Source organism: Lycium barbarum, chromosome 2 (assembly GCF_019175385.1).
Source record: "Lycium barbarum isolate Lr01 chromosome 2, ASM1917538v2, whole genome shotgun sequence".
NCBI classification, from domain to species: domain Eukaryota; kingdom Viridiplantae; phylum Streptophyta; class Magnoliopsida; order Solanales; family Solanaceae; genus Lycium; species Lycium barbarum.
Window position 1 is genome coordinate 122,458,146 of NC_083338.1, and position 16,842 is coordinate 122,474,987.

The window sequence follows — 16,842 nt, forward strand, 5'->3', positions numbered from 1 at the left end:
AACTCTGGAAGGACATGAGAGTAAAGTTATCACATGTTAAAACACATTTTACTTCCATTTATTTAAGCACACATCGCATCACCAAGTTTGCATTTGTGGAACAAACTTCCCTATACCTATGCATAATACAATGCTACATAATTTAGTTCCCAACAGACTGTTAAAGTATGGATCATGAGCCTGTACACATATCAAGGTAAATTGGTTTGGTGATGGAGTCACAAGAGTTGGCTTTCACATACGCTCTGTTCCATGTAAATGGAGTTTTTCGCTTGGTACGATTTGCAAGACCCCAGGTTGCTCTGCCAAAAAAAAAAAAAAAAAAAAAAGGTGACAACTTAGTTAGCTATAAAGCTATAATATATGCTGCTGAAATGTGTGCAACAAAAAGTTAAAAGCACATGAAACATACAAATACTAAAATGCACTTTGTTTGCTCATGCTATGGTCAGATTTATGCGAGATAACAAGCTTTACATTAGGACACAATAACACATTGATGGAATATTAACCATCATAGTCCATAGCGCCATACTGGACGACAATTTCTACCAACGCAAAGACATTCAGGAACACACAAATGAGCAATTGAATGAAATCTATATATTCTTGGATCGGAATCGAAAAGAAGAGGGCTCCAGCCTTTTAACTTAACTAATTTCTCTACACGTGCGCTACACGTGTATATCAGTAATGTAAATATGATATATTTAAGAACAATCAAACATCACGTCAAAATGTTTCTTTATAATGCAAATAAATAAGTGAAAAACATTTGTAAATTAAGGTACTTGCGGAAAAATCAAAGTCTAATCCTGAACAAGCACAAACTCATATAATGATCATGTATCATCCATTTTATAAAAAAAGAAAAGTAGCAACGAAAAAATATTGATATATATATATACATTTATGTAAGAGAGAAATAAATTTATTCCTCATGGTACAATTAAATACAAAGGAAATTATTAAATAATGTGCAACAATTCTAAATTCGAGGGCAACAAATTTTGAAAGTCTTAGAGAGGCTTAACGCATAGCCAATCCCTTAAACTTGGCAGAATATACCATTTAGACACTCAAACTAAGTCATGTTTCAATTGAACACCTCAATCTCTTATATAGTGTTTCAATTAAACACTTACGATTCAAAATTTTAGAAATTTTTGTGCTTGTGTTTTCATTCGTCTATTATGTAATTAAGTTAATCACATAAAATATGTCATCCCCTTAATTATACGCCTTAATCTCAAGTAGAAAATGTTTGGGGTTTTACGGCTTATTGAGGCAAATGCGATAATTAAAAGAGATGACATATTTTATGTGGTTAACATAATTACCTAATAGACGAATGAAAATGTACGCGATTTTTTCCAAAATTTGAACCGAAATGTCAAATTAAAACATTTTACGGCAAAGGCTCAAATATGCCCCTGAACTATACGAAATTGCACACATTTGCTCGTCGTTAAAAGGTTGGCGCAAAGATGCCCCTAACATTTTTTTTGGCTATATATGCCCTTGAGTTAACGGAAAATTTTGGAGGGCATATTTGTTCAGTTCGCATAGTATAGGGGCATATTTGAGCCTTTGAAATTCCTGAATATTACGACACAAATAGTCTCAGTTTTTTTTGTAGTGCACTTTATGCTAGCCAATAATTTATTGCAACTGCATTTTGAAACTCCACACTTATCGTACAACCCCTCACTTTTTTCTCTTATTCTTTCACTTGTTTATGAAATGTCGGAAGCTTCGAGTTCTTCAAATAGCTATGGAAGGGTTTGTGGATGTGGAGTTGTGGAAGGGTTTGTGGATGTGGAGTTGTGGAAGGGTTTGTGGACGTGGAGTTACTGCACTCCATCTCATTTATGAGCTTCAAATAATTCTACTAAATTTCGGTTATGCGTGAAATTCACGAAAGAGCCAAACCACATTGAATGTTATGTAAGAAACTGTATAAATGCTTAAGATGTGATACTCTTTCTATTATTATTATCAAAATTTTGAGCACCGCGGGAGACATTTTTTCATATGTCATAAGTCTAATATAAGTTATCTCCTTTTTTATGTTTATGTTTTATTGCAGTAATTGTTGCATCCATTATTGTGTAGATATTGGGACTGAGAAGACAAAAAATATCCAGAAAGAACAACAAATTGAAAAATAACAATGGTATTATCATTAGTAAAAAAAATCTTTTGAAAAGGGAAAATGATGCTCTTGTTGTGAAAACAGTCTTTAAAAGATGTTGGTAATTGCATCTGCTCTTTTAGTTGTATGATTTTGATGTAATACAATGGTGGATGGATTGTAATTACAAATGTTTTTTTTTATGTTTTGGAATGCAATGATATTTTGTGCCATAATATTCAGGAATTTCAAAGGCTCAAATATGCCCCTATACTATGCGAACTGAACAAATATACCCTCCAATATTTTCCGTTAACTCAAGGGCATATATAGCCAAAAAAAAAAATGTTAGGGACATCTTTGCACCAACCTTTTAACGACGGGCAAATGTGTGCAATTTCGTATAGTTCAGGGGCATATTTGAGCCTTCACCGAACATTTTATTAGGAGTTGAGGTGTTCAATTGGAACATGCTAATGAATCAAATGCAGTAGAATATACTAAAACTATTTTTAGTGAAAATCTGATTAAGACACACCCATCAACTAATCATGTGTCATTTTAAGATTGTTTAGGTTGAAACTTTTTGACATCCATTCCCGCAAAAGTCAGTATGCTCAGAGAGTGAAACTATGACTTCAATTGGAAGAAATCATAAACCAAAGATGAAATTTTGTTGCCCTGCCTTAGCGACAAGTGCTCCTCCATTTTTTAAATTATCCTAACAGTCTGAATCAATATGCAGTGGAGCAAGAGACCACAAGGAAGTTTAAATTTAACTTTAACAACCCTGTACTGCCTTTCTTTAAAATTAATGAAAGAGAGATTAAACTATAGTTTCTTTAACATATCTAGCTATAATTTCATGCTTTACACCAACTATATTAATTCCCCATATTTTCACTTTTACCCGTGCTTCTTCTTTTTTTTTAGTCCACTAAATTATACTGCATACAATATTTGTTTGATCTTATGAAAAATAGAAGATACCAGACCTGCAAGTAATTAACAATGGAATATAGAAAGTTTTATGCGCTAACTCAGATCTTTTCGCTTAAAATTTTCACTTTATCGAGAACTTTAGGGCTTTTAAAAGAAACTCGAAAGTTTGTGCTTACGCATATAATTCATCGCATAAGAGATTTACTCTAACATTCATGAAAATAATTTTTAATTATAAAGGATAAAAACTCATAAATGCATAAAAGATAGTAGAGTTAAGAAAGTAAAACCCTATTTTATTACCACTTTCTCCTTAATTCTATCCTTTGCATTTTCGTGGATCCCTTGTTTTCCTTTCGAATGTTGAACTGCGATGTTTAAGGCGAGGCAACTATTTTGTGTTCGTCACTAAATGGTAAGCCATTTTCTTCTAATCTGATGATTGTAAGGCGTAGGAATTCAACAAACATAATTCTTCCATGCCTGGATTATTGCGATTGATATGCGGCTTGTCATTTAATTAGAAGAGACATACTCTCTCTAAAGAAGAGTAATTATGACCTCCATTTGAGAAAAATCCCGTACTGTTACTTTGCTTTGTGTGCGAGTGATAATTCCTCTGGATTTATCCACACAAAATTCAATTAACAAAGATTTGTGGATGGAATTATTGCCATGCCTATTTATGAATCTAAGAGAATATATCTTGGCATGGGATTTGTTTTAAGGGTCTTTTTTTTTTGTTTTTTTTTTTTTTTTGCTAAACGCTGGCAACTCTTCATCAAGAGGAACTTTAGAAACAGCGGGTAATGAAGCATTTTCTTTTTGTAAGCGTTACTTTTTTTTTTAATAAGTAGGGTATTATAAGGGTATTTAGGTAATTTAACTTTTAAGTTAGGGAATTCATGCTTTTAATATAATATAAATATAGATAGATATAGATAATGATATTCAGTAAGCATGACGGATGAAATTCTATATGTACATAATGAAGACATAAGATAGATGGTGAGTATGAGAATATAATAATCATCAATATGGTCTCTGTAACTGTATTACTATGACAGGCAGATGAATGTCCTCCAAGCCAACAGTGACTATAATTCGAACAAGTCCATAATCATAGTCGGGCAAAAAGAAAATCTGGATATACATACTGGTCTCGAAAACCAGTTATGAGGTTTCTCAAAACCAAGTAAAAGAATGGAAGACCCGTAAAATCCTTCGCAACTCTCATTATGTAATCTTAAGAAATGCACGACCCATGTTTGAGATTCACCATTGCACTGCACTAAAACAGTAAAACCTAGAAGCCCATCAGATGGAACCCCCCCAACCCCCTTCCCAAACCCCAAACCGGAAGCAAGACCACAATCCTCACCTAGGCAGACACGACTTCAACAAAGGCTAATGGGTAAGAGTCAAAATTTTGCTATCATCACTGGAGTCGAATCTTATTTTGAAAACGGCAGCGTGTGCACTGAAATAATAGCTTAAATAATTACTCAAATCTTTATTTGACAATGGATGTTGAATAAAATCAACTACATGTAATAATGATCATGAAGGAACTGGCTAACCTCAAGTTATCCAAATACGCAGGCATAAAGCCTTCGCGAGGACATATAAGGGCCGGTATAACTTTGATTTTTTTTTTTTTTTTTTTTTGTAAGATCTAAAAAGATACAGAGAAGAGGGGGTCTAGGGCCTATATGTGAAACTCGCAAGTTCCTGAACTCATATCACATCACATTCCTTACAAAACAAATCCTTCAATTAGCGATGCTTTCAATTTCTATATATAGAAGGAAAAACAAACAAACATGTATCTTGTCATGGGAAAAAAGGATTAGTCAAACAGTAAAACTTACTTGAAAGCTCAGAAACCTGCTCAGGAGTCAGCTTGGCAGAGAACCCACTAGCTGCATGTTTGTAACTATAAATCAAAGCCTCCTTTGCAGCATCCTCACTTTTCACACAAAGATCAATAAATACTTCAATCTTACGTATATTGAATAATATATATGCATCAGTACAGTTAAAAAAGGGGATCTGGGAAAGAAGGAAAGGGGAGTGACAGCTCCCATCTGGAAAGTCAAAAGCTAATCAGCTCATCAGAGTCCCTTAACTAAGCAAGCATGATTAGTATTTACTTATATCCTATTCTCACTTAAAGTTTTGGCAAAGTTGAGCATTGATTTTAGTCTCTACAGGAAAAAATACCTCTATCTAGATACAGGAATGTTGATGGTACTAATATATTAGTTATCAACTCTGTCTCATACTGTACACGCTGATTTTTTTTTTTTTTGGCAACCTCTACAGGAAAAAATACCTGTACCTAGATACCGAAATTTTATAGTACTAGTATATTAGTTTTCAACAGGTATGATACTGTACATGCCAACTTTGAAATGTACTGTACAGCCTAACTTATCAAATTCAAAAGTTTACATTAGAGGGTCATTACTATACAGCGGCGGATCCAAAATTCAAAATCCATGAGTTCAATTTTTAAGGATTTTAGTATTGTACCCATTGCATTTGTAAAATTATGGGTTTAGAGCTATTATTTGTTACTACTTTAGTGAAGTTTCAAATTTAAATTTACGCTCCTGCATGATGCATCCGCCCCTGATACTATAACAGACACAACTATATGTGATTCGCCACTAGAATTCCAAATCCGCAAGTTAAAGCAAATATACATGCAGAATAGCTTAGCATTTCCTTTATCAATGTGGATGAACAAATCCAACGCTGGTTCAATAGTCAATAGAATAAGTTTTGATAATCCTTATTCAAAAATCTCAAATAAATATCACCAAATTGGATGAGAATTCAATATTCCAATTGACTCATGCAAATGTGCTCATTGATCTGCTACACGTTTCTATGCTAGTCGTGCAGCTATAGGATTAAAAGGGCAGCCCGGTGCACAAAGCATCCTGAGTTAACAGGGTCCGGGGATGCACCTTAACTATAGCTTCGCATTGACAATCTTAATCGAATGTGTAGGATAGGTGGGAGGTGGTGACACACAACAACCAATCCTGAAAGACCACTCTTTTCGTCTAAGGATGCCTAACCGCCGCACCAATCATTCGGGGGGAGGCGGGACACTGCGAGGTGGGTAGTCCGGGGAAAGGCCGCGCCCCAAGGGGTGTGACGTAGACAACCTAACCTAAGGCAAGCATTAGTGGCTGCTTCCACAGCTCAAACCCATGACCTATAGGTCACATGGTGTTACACCTCATAGTCTTGTACGAGAAATCTATTAGGCGTTAGTGTTTAAGTCTAGACGTGGAGCATCTATCTTATGGTTACGAAGGTTTCAGTTCATATAATAAGCTATGGAAGACTCTGGGACCAAGCAAATCAAGAAAAAATAAGTTTGTCGAAAATTTGAAATAGGATTTTGAGTCAACTTTGGAGGGGTATATCTCCATGTATACTAGGAGTTTTAAGGCATTTCAAAATCCTAAAATGAAGTTCGTCGAGTCTAGTTTCTAATACAACAAACCGCTCATCGATAGGACATCGGAGAAGAGAATTATAGACGTTACAAACTGAGCTGACAAAGCAGAAACAGAGCTGCTACAGTACCGCTACAGTAGTGCTACAGTACGCCAACCTAGCCACTATAAAAGGGGTTAAAACCCCATTTTTCATCAAAAAATTTCCAAAACCTTCCAGAAATTTCAGCCAACAAAAGGGGCTCTTATACCACCTAGAAGTGAGGATTTTGAGTGAAGTTTAAGCTACAGAATATCAATCGAGGTCCGGACAACGTGTAGTCGCAATTATAATTTCGTTTTGTGTTGGAGTGAGCTTGGAAACAAGTGGATATTGAAGATCTTGGTACTTTATAATACATAAGGTATGAATCCTTGAATCTTTTTCTTTATCAATACTGATTAAGGAATAATTGCAAGAATAAACGTTATAGTTTGTTATGTTGGTGTTGTTGGCTTATGGATTGAGGTTTGAAGAGGATTTTGGATGAAAATACATATATTTATCTTGTAGAATGTTGAGGATGTTGTTGTTGATGTTGTTGGTATTGATTGGGAGTTGTTTTGGTATTTGGAGGAAGTCGATGATATAGGGGAGATGCTGCCCAAATTTTCGTAACCCAAATTAGACTTCTATAAATTAGTGCTTATAAGTTGATGGAAATGTGATGAAAGTGTGATTAAGGATGTGTTTCTCGATATATAGGTTCGGGTGAAGGGCAAGCTTCGGCGTAAGGAATTCTTTAAGTGGTGGCTTGACGGATAAGGTATATAAGGTGTTCGTTTCCCCTTTTTCTTTGGCACGAATCCAATGAGAACATAGACATGAGCGTTTCATAACAAATCCACTCTATTCCCATGTTTTGTATTTCAAATCTTAATATCTTGTATCTTAACGATTCTTAAAGTGTTAGTTTATTTATCATCATCGATTACTCCTTTGGACTTAATACGAATTCCATAAGCTATTCGGAGGCTACCGACCTTATGTCACTCCGAAAGGCCAAGATCAGATCATTGAATTCTCATTCAAAAATCAGCCTCAGAACATGGCGCTTTCCTTCCGCGTCACGAAAGGAAAGCGGAGTCCTGCGCAGAAGGCCTCAGGACATTGCGCTTTCCGTCCGCATCGCGGAAGGAAAACGAAAGGTCTCAGAACATTGTGCTTTCCTTCTGCATCGCGGAAGGAAAGCGGAGTCCTGCACAGGTTTTTTTTTGCGGTCCAGACCAATAATGGTATATACATATGAATAAATGTATTGCACTATTTTACTACACCGTGCCGGGCTATAGTAGGCCGGGCATGGCGCGTAGATGCGCACAACACTGTAGTGGGCATGTTATGATATTGCCGCTGACGCAGGAGGCCCGGACGCGGGCTAATGATGATAACATCGAGCCTTAATGGCCGAGCATGATTTTACATATATAACACCGAGCCTTACGGCCGGGCATGGATACTATCTGTTACATACATATATATATATATATATATATATATATATATATATATATATATAAGCATACAAATTATTTTATCATGCATTGCATTTTGTGCTACTTCCAGATGTTCGGTTTTCTTTTGCCTATATTAATGTCACATTTTTATCTTAATTATGTTGTTTCCCTCCTGCCTTACATACTCAGTACTTTTATCCGTACTGACGTCTCATTGCCCGGGACGCTGCATTTCGTGCTGCAGGCTCTGACAGAATTATCGAGGAGCAACCATAGTAGGATTTTCCAGCTTCAGCGGTGTTAGCAAGTACCACTACTTCGGGCTTGCTATCCTTTGGGTACTTTTCTGTTAGTATAATATATGTTCATATGTATACTCTTAGAGGCTCATGGACATTGTGGGATATGTAAATATTATATATGGCCTTGTCGACCTTATTTTGGTTTCTTGATATTCTTCTGAAAGCCTTGTCGGCTTTATGATATACTTTATGTTGTAGGGACCTTGCCGGTCCGCATAGGTACATATGTGTTGAATTATCGAATATTCCTATATTGGCCCTTTTCCGCGAGCAAATGTTCATTGAGTTATGTTATGTGATGTCCAAGTAATGGTTAAGTCAGGTGACTCTTGGCCTACGGGTCGAAGCCTGTCATACTCCTCGTTGGGGGTGTGACACATGGATCCAACATTACTATTGCTCCAAAGATCCCCTTCATATCATGTATAAGCTTTTAAAGAAGTATATCATTTAAGGATCAAAATTCTTCTCTTTTCAAGTATTTATATTAAGCAACCAGCCTTAATCCCCCTAAACATCACAAGGACCAAAATTCTTATTTCTTTTCAACTCTTTCAAAACTAAGGTAAGCATCAGAAAAAGAAAAAAACAAACTACAAGTTTGTAATGGAAAGACAAGAATCGGCTAACTTAGCATTTTCTTTATCACGCATTTATGAACAAATACAAGTTTGGCTCAAAAGTTCACTAGACTAAGTTCCAATAAATTCTTGTTCGAAACAAACATTACAAAACCGGAGAGACATGTATGTCTGGATTTGGTTGGTGCCCAATTTGAAGTTATATGTATGGATTTCTGTCCAACTTCTAGAACTAGTGGGTGGTAAAAGACATGTAACTTGGAATTTTTGTGGCAGAAATTTCTCTTGGAAAAATAATTTATTTCAAAAGATTGCTATTGGCCAAAGTAGAGGCCATTTACACGTCCCCCATATTACTATATGTGTCATCCCACTTTTTTATAATATTAGACCAAGTGTATTACTCTTTCCTAGTGTCATCGTCACATGTCCTCCATTTATTCTTCCCTGGGAGGACTTCACCACCTCAAGACTCTTATAAATGGGAGATTTGTGTTTTCATCAGACATTTTCAATCATTACCTTATAATAGTCCAATTCCACTAGCTGGTATTATGTTATTTTAATTTTGTTGTTACCACTCCTCTAATAGGAATGGGAGATTTGTGAAACGATCCGTTTGGTTGTTATAGTCTTCTCGGTACTTCTGACCCTTCCTCGATCTTGTTTAGCTCACATTTGACCCGAGGGGACAGTTGACATGCTTCCCGAGGTCTTTGGATATGATTTGGGTGACTTTGTGGGAAGTTTGGGCTTAAAGCGAAAAAGAGTTGACTCAAAGTTAACTTTTGGATAAACGGATCTTTTTCGGGAATCCGTCGATTCCGAGAGGTCCGGATGGTCATTTAGAACTTGTGTATATTCAGTTCGGTTCCCAATGCACTCAGGTGCATTTTGGGACTTGGGTTGGGAAGTTGGTTTTGAGGTATCGGGGGTTGACTCAGTCAACGAGACCTCCGTTGGGAATTTCGAGGCCACGAATGCGTTGGTAGCGTGTTTGTACGTATGTCTGCATATATGGTATGTGAGCAGATGGCCTCGGGTCTCGGGTGATAGTCGGATTTCGGGTTGAAATTGTGAAACTTGGATATTCTAGTGTTTGGTGCCCGCTATGGCGGCACAAGGACTGCGACAGCGGTGGCCCTGCCGCTGTAGCGGCCATGTGAAATTTGGGCAGGACCGTCAAAGCTGTCACGAGACCGCAGAAGTGGTAATGTGAGCTTAGAAGCGGGTGGCGGGCAGTTAGATTCATTAAATGAGTGTTAAAAGCCCTAAGTCCTTCATTCAATACCACTCCAAAAATAAAGCTATTGGGAGCATTTCAAGGCAATTTTTGGGGGAAAATCATTGCGGTAAGTCCTTCCATCTTCATTGCTATTCTATGTTACATTATTCACCTTTGGAATCCATTAATCATGCTAGTTTCATTAAGAGCTTGAGAATTAAAAGAGGGTTAAATGGGTTCTTTATTCTAGGCTATTCAATCTTGATTTATTGATTGGATTAGCTTCATTAAGAATGGATTTGATGAGTAGAATCTATTATTGCATGATTCCTTCCTCTAGGCTAATTTATGAAATTAGAAGTTAGGGTTCATACCCAAATTTAGGGGTTTTGCCTAGAATCCGAATTTAAGTGATTTGTTAGTTCTTCTAGCTTATAATTGAAGGGAATTGATCATCTAGAATATTAATTTCATGTTGAGACCTATAGATTCCTAATTTTATCTTTTTAGTTCATAAACCCCATTCCATAGGTTGGGATTTAGGTCTTAAATAGAAGTAAGGATTGAATTTTGTTTCTTCTTGATTCTAATTTCATGATTCGGATATGATTAGATTTCCATTATCTCGAGGCTCAAAGGAAGGGAAAGGCTAAGGTTTGACTATTGGAGACTTTGTTGTTCGATTCTCCAGGTAAGTTACAGTTTACTTTATGGTGAGACTTCAATTAGCGAAGCGTATGTTTAGATGATATTGTTGAAGAATGCATGTAAACCTTCGGGTATGAAGTTGTGTTGGATATTGTCTTAGGTTGGGCCTTGTTGTGTGATTTGGGGGCTAGCCACCCCGTTCCGTTGTTGACATATCTTGTTCTATTTACTTATTGGCTCGTTGCCATGTTGAGACATCAGACGTTGGTGATTAGTGATATATCATGGCTATGATATTGTGCTACTTTACTTGATTGATATTGTGATGAGAATTGTGATTCCATTGTGCCTTATTGTATAGCCTTATTATTGACATTATTGTGTGCCATGTGTGGTACTGTTTGGGATTGAATAGGTTATTGATATTATCTTGTATCGTATTCATACTCATTTCCATGATACATTGATATTGCATGGTTATGGTACTGATGATGATAAGTGAGAGAGTGTATTCTCCGAGGTCTTGGCTAGAGAGCATGAAAGAGAAATGAGAGTCTGTGATCCCAAGTCATTTACCGAAGAGGAATGAGTGTACGTTGCCCGAGGTCTCTTGCTGGGAATGACTGAGTGCTCGATGCCTGAGGTTTCTTGTTGGGATCGAGAGAGTGCTCGTGCTCCGAGGTCAGTTCCGGAGCGAGAGGTACATCGATTTTGCGGGTCCCCCATGGGTTGTGCTACCGAGATGTGATGTTCTATTGTCGGAGTACATTTGTACGGATCGTACATACTTTATTACATTACACTGTACCTTTGGTTTCATGTGATAAGTTGTGATACGATTGTGATATATTGGTTATACTGAGACTTGGCACAGTTGGACTTAGATGCTATAACATAGGTGGTGACTTGTTGTGATATGATTGTGATGTACTGGTTCGGAATGATTATATTGAGACTTGGCATAGTTGGGTTTAGATGCTATAACATAGGTGATGACTTGTACCGAGGATATGGATTTGTGTTGACTTATACCTTGTTGGTTACGTGTTTATCCTGCTTTGTTGTCTTTATATACGTTAGCTAGTCTTAATCAGCCTATGATACCTACCAGTTGTTTGTACTGACCTGCACTTGTTGCATTCTTTTATGAATGCAGAGTACCAGATTGGATCTACTTCTACCCTTCATGGCTGATATCGAAGATTGTTGATTCGAGTCTCTTCAGGGTGACCATGAAGACGTTCGCTGCCCGAAAACTTTTTCTATTACTAAGTCTTGCTTTACATTCTAAGACAGGATTTAGAGACTATTATGTATTATTATTCCGACTTGTAGTAATTAGTTTAGATGCCTTTGTATGACCAGACCAGATATTGGGGTGGATTTCTTTTACTTCTGCACTTATTTATATTATATTGTGAGACTTACGTTATTTCACACTCTTCCGCTATTTTCTATTATTGTGAATGTTGAGTTAAGAGTTTGCCTACCGAGGTGGAAAAGGTAGGTTCCCACACTTTCAACATGGTTCTTGATTCTCTTGATTATTGGGTGACGACCCTACTTGATTTAGGACTCCGGTCCTTCTTGTTATTCAATTATGCTTTGATGTGATTGCATGATGTATGTGTTGGGCGAAATTAACCAAATGGTGAACTTTTTTGGATTTGCTTTGGAAAGCTTCTTGATATTTAAGATTTTAAATATTGATACCTTGAACTATTTTAATATTTGATATTTTATTTTCTTGAAAGGATTGTACCTTCATTTAGTTCTTGATGGTGATTTTTTCAAGCTTATTCCTAGAATTTATTTTTGTACTCCTTACATATATATTTTTATATTAAATGTTAGTTAAGTTTATGCACCACTAAACTTTATGCTTAGCGATAGTTTGTTACTATCGTAGGTGATGTTTCGAAAGAGACTTGAGGATGACCATTTTGAAGTAGACTCTTTGGATGTTTAGATGAAGATCACATTTGCATGAGCATGTTCCTTTTGTATACTTTTGGGGACTTGTACATGATCCATGTGATACACTTAGACATGCACTTTTGAATGAAATTTGAGTCATGATGCCAATATTTTTTAACTTGGTTTTGATGAATGACTTGACTATTTTGGGAGTGTCCATGCCAAGTCTTGTGATATTTTAAATTTAGTACTTGTGTTGAACTTGGGAACTTAACTAGTTTGTATTTGAGATTGGGAGTTGAATTTCATGCTTGGTATGAGCCTTGGATGTTGTAGCATGAAAAATTTCTCTACTATGTGTGTGATAAATTCTAAAGTGTTGATTTAACTCAAAATAGGTGTTGTCCATTTTTTATGATTGGACATTTCTATTTTTTTTAGGAGATTTCTTTTAGATCCTACTATGTTGAGATGTCGTATTTGGAAACTTGTTCATATGGGCTTATTTCCGCTACCACAGGATAAAGTCATAGTTTTAAATTTGTTTCTTCTACATTTTGTGGTTCGCTCGATTACAAATATATTTATTATTTTATTCTACTCGTGAACATGTTGTCAAATAAATTTTATCCTTAAATTTAGTTATTAGTCTATTTTGCAAAAATTTTGGGACGAATATTTAAATTAGTTAGTATGGATAAATTTCGATTAGTAGCATCCTCCCCAGGGGGTTGCTACATTCAATTGGAAAAAAATAATGGTGACCCAGTTGCTCGGTCTAAATATGCTCAGATTATTAGGAGTCTGATGCATTTAATGAATTTTACAAGGCCTGATATAGCCTATGTTGTGTGTAGACTGAGTCGATATACTCATTTTCCCAATGAAGAGCATTCATCTGCATTAATTAGACTGATGAAATATTTGAGAGGAACCATGAATGTGGTATCCTATATAGTGGATTTCCTTCTACTTTAGAAGGGTATTCTGATGCAAAGTAGATATGTGATTCAGATGAGACAGATCCACTAGTGGCTATATATGTCCATCCTTGGTATAACAACAACATACCTAGTGAAATCTCACAAAACGGGGTCTAGAGAGAGTATGGTATATATGTCCACCCTTGATGGTGGTGCAATATCGTGAAAATCAGCTAAGCAGACGATCATTGCTAGATCGAATATAGAGTCGGAGTTGGCTGGTTCTGAGGCTGAGGGCCTAAGGAACTTCTTAGCTAATATTCCTACAACAAAGAATTTGTTGGCCTCTTGTGTCTATGCATTGTATTATCAAGTGGCAATTGCTATTGCAAAGAATAAATCTTACAATAGTAATAGTAGACATAATTGTAAGAGTAGACATATGAAATTGAGACATGATGTCGTTAAGCAACTGCTGGAAGACTACATAATTTTCATTGATAATGAATTTGGCCGATTCTTCAAACCACAAAAGAGACGCGTTTAAGGCTTATATGATTGTCAATAAAGATGGTAATCGAACCTATGTGATTAGAGATCCCATGAAGTATATTCATATGGGTAATACAATTCGACATCAACACTGTAGACTTAAAGAGATTGCTTGAACTGTTATGAATTATGATGAGCAATAATTAACTCTTAACGAATTCATATTCCTTAAGGATGGTGTATTTAAAGCAGTATACACTATGAATTCACCTATATGAGAAGTGGAGTGGAGCAGCTCAGGCACGCGTATGGCCTATTGACGCAAAACCGCGTTGAACAACAAAATATGGGGGTCAAAACGTGATTGGTAAAATCTCCGACTTACAATAAGAATTATTGGTTCATAAAAATATTATATTTCACCAATAATTCAGTAAGTTAAATTTATCGGTCTAAGTTTGGTTCATAGTCCAAAAGACACCATTACCCATTGCATTTTGGTCATACAAGTCTTACCTTTTTTTACCCTTTAATTCCAAAAATCTTTTTTAAAATGTGGGGGGTTGTTGGAAACATCATTTATTTCAAAAGATTGTTATTGGCCAAAGTAGAGGCCATTTACACATGCCCCTATTACTATATGTGTCATCCCTCTTTTTATAATATTAGACCAAGTGTGTTACTCTTTCCTAATGTCATTGACACATGTCCTCCATTTATTATTCCTTAGGAAGACTACACCGCCTCAAGACTATGAGGGGTCGTTCGGTGTGTTGGACAAGCCTAAATAGTCCTAAAATAAAAAATTAGTATTGCCTTATCCCTTGTTTGGTTACTAATCTTGGGATAAGTTATACCAGAGTTTTGAATTAGTTATCCCTGCCAGATAGTGAAATAATAGTACCAGGATTAGTTATCCCTGAAATAACGAAAATGAAAATACCCCTGAGGTTCCTCAAGCCCTTTTTCTACTAAATAAGGTGGAAGGTATTTTTGTAAACTAAATAACTTCTTAGAACTTATGCAATGCGTGTTATTGTTAATACAACAAACCAAACAGTCAACGAGAAATAATACCAGGATAACTAAGCCTAGCATAACTAATCCCAACATAACTTGTCTTCAAACCAAATGACCCCTTATAAATTGGATTTGTGTCTTCATAAGACATCATCAATGACCTTATAATAGTCCAATTCCACTTGCTGTTTTTCTGTTATTTTAATTTTGTTGTTCTTGCTCCTCTTATAGAGAAGGCTTATGTAATCTTGGGAAAACATTTCACTTAGCTGAAATAGCTTGTTAGGACATTGCCCAGCACGCCAAGCAATGTACTAGCTTACCAATAAATAATAGTAGTACATTCGTTGTTATAATTTCCTTTGTTTCTCCATCAGTTTCTGCCACAGTGGAATTTCAAGTAAGGTTCAAAATTCTTTCCTTTTCAACTCTCAGTTCTCCCCACCTTAAAAGATGCCAAGAATTGAAGCATCGGAACAACAAAAATGCAATATTTCAATACAAGGAACAATAATGAGGAATGGGTCTGTGTCCAACAAAGTTGAACCAAATGAAATTACAAGAACGAAATCTCAATTGATAAAACAGAAGTCCAAACATGAAATTAGTAAGAATCACAATCAATACAACCTAACCCAACAACAACAACATATCCAGTAAAATTTCACAAGTTAGGTCTGGAGAGGGTAGAATTTGTGCAGACCTTACCCCTACCTTGAGAGGTAGATAAAAAGGTTGTTTTTACCCGTACCTTGGGAGGTAGGTAAAGAGGTTGTTTCCGATAAACCATCGACACAAGACAAGCAAATTCAAAGCAGTACAAAAGAACTAACGAAAGCGAATAACCTAAGGCAAAACACTATAAAAGCAGGATAGAGCAGTCTCAAAATAAAATGAGCAGTAACTACCACAAAATAATACAACCTAACCCACAAACCCAGATATTCAATTGATGAAAAATTACACAAGAAGGAGAAAAGAAATGAACCTGCCAAGAACAGAAGCTAAGGTCTTGATATGGTACTCCTCAGGTTCTTGATCTTCAGGTTTCTCAGTATGAACAATATACACTTTTGCTTCTTCAGAACCTCCCATTGATTTGGTTGCTGCAACTAAGCACAAAACCAAGAATATTGAACAAATAACTTGGGTTTTCTGCATCACTTTAACTAGGTATTTATAGAGAGTTTTTGATTTTTTCTTGGATATTCAGATCAGATAATAAAGAGGTTCTGATTTTTGGGATGCCTTTTATAATTCAAGTAACAACAAGTTTCAGAATCTTAGCAAACTGAGCCACTTGAAACTTTGACAGAAAAGAAAAACAAAAAAGGGAAAGAAAATGTACAGTGTATTAAATAGTTATGCTGACTATTCCTTCTTGGAATTTCCGAACTATGAATGTGTCTCTGTTCCTACAGCTGGAGGACTTTGCCACGCGTGGCAATGGTCGTTTGCATGGCTAGCTTACATATCCAGTTTTGGCATTTTGGCAAATGAGACAAGTTCTAGGGGTGGAATAGGAATTAGGAAATGGTGGGCAAAAGTATTTGTCACTGTCTGTTGCTTAATCGATGCACTAATTTAAATTTGAACCTTTTTATTATTTAACCATTCGACAATCATATTTATTGACTCAACTAATTCATGATTCCTCTAACTTTGGAATATAAAATGATAAAAAT

At 36.1% G+C, this 16,842-nt stretch overlaps 1 protein-coding gene across 4 annotated transcripts; it reads right to left on the bottom strand.

Annotated features, from left to right (window-relative positions):
- Positions 1 to 26: 26 nt before the first annotated feature.
- Positions 27 to 16,558, bottom strand: LOC132626997 (subtilisin-like protease SBT3.5). Of its 4 annotated transcripts, none has more exons than XM_060342038.1 (3): positions 16,146 to 16,526; positions 4,948 to 5,045; positions 27 to 302 (listed from the first exon to the last, which is right to left on the bottom strand). In XM_060342038.1, exons 1-3 carry the CDS (start codon positions 16,316 to 16,318, stop codon positions 235 to 237), a joined length of 339 nt encoding a protein of 112 aa, XP_060198021.1. In that variant the 5' UTR covers positions 16,319 to 16,526; the 3' UTR covers positions 27 to 234. The 4 variants fall into 4 exon arrangements, with proteins under 4 accessions (XP_060198021.1, XP_060198022.1, XP_060198023.1 ...); XM_060342040.1 differs by lacking the exon at positions 27 to 302 and adding an exon at positions 1,465 to 4,556 and having other exon boundaries at positions 16,146 to 16,532; XM_060342041.1 differs by lacking the exon at positions 27 to 302 and adding an exon at positions 4,719 to 4,831 and having other exon boundaries at positions 16,146 to 16,531.
- Positions 16,559 to 16,842: the final 284 nt, after the last annotated feature.

Coding starts and splice junctions, on each gene's coding strand:
- LOC132626997 (XM_060342038.1), bottom strand. CDS start 16,318: ATGCAGAAAACCCAAGTTATTTGTTCAATATTCTTGGTTTTGTGCTTA. Junction 5,046..16,145: donor TTAGCTTCTGTTCTTGGCAG/GTTCATTTCTTT, acceptor TTGTGTGAAAAG/TGAGGATGCTGCAAAGGAGG. Junction 303..4,947: donor GCAGGTTTCTGAGCTTTCAA/GTAAGTTTTACT, acceptor TTTTTTTGGCAG/AGCAACCTGGGGTCTTGCAA.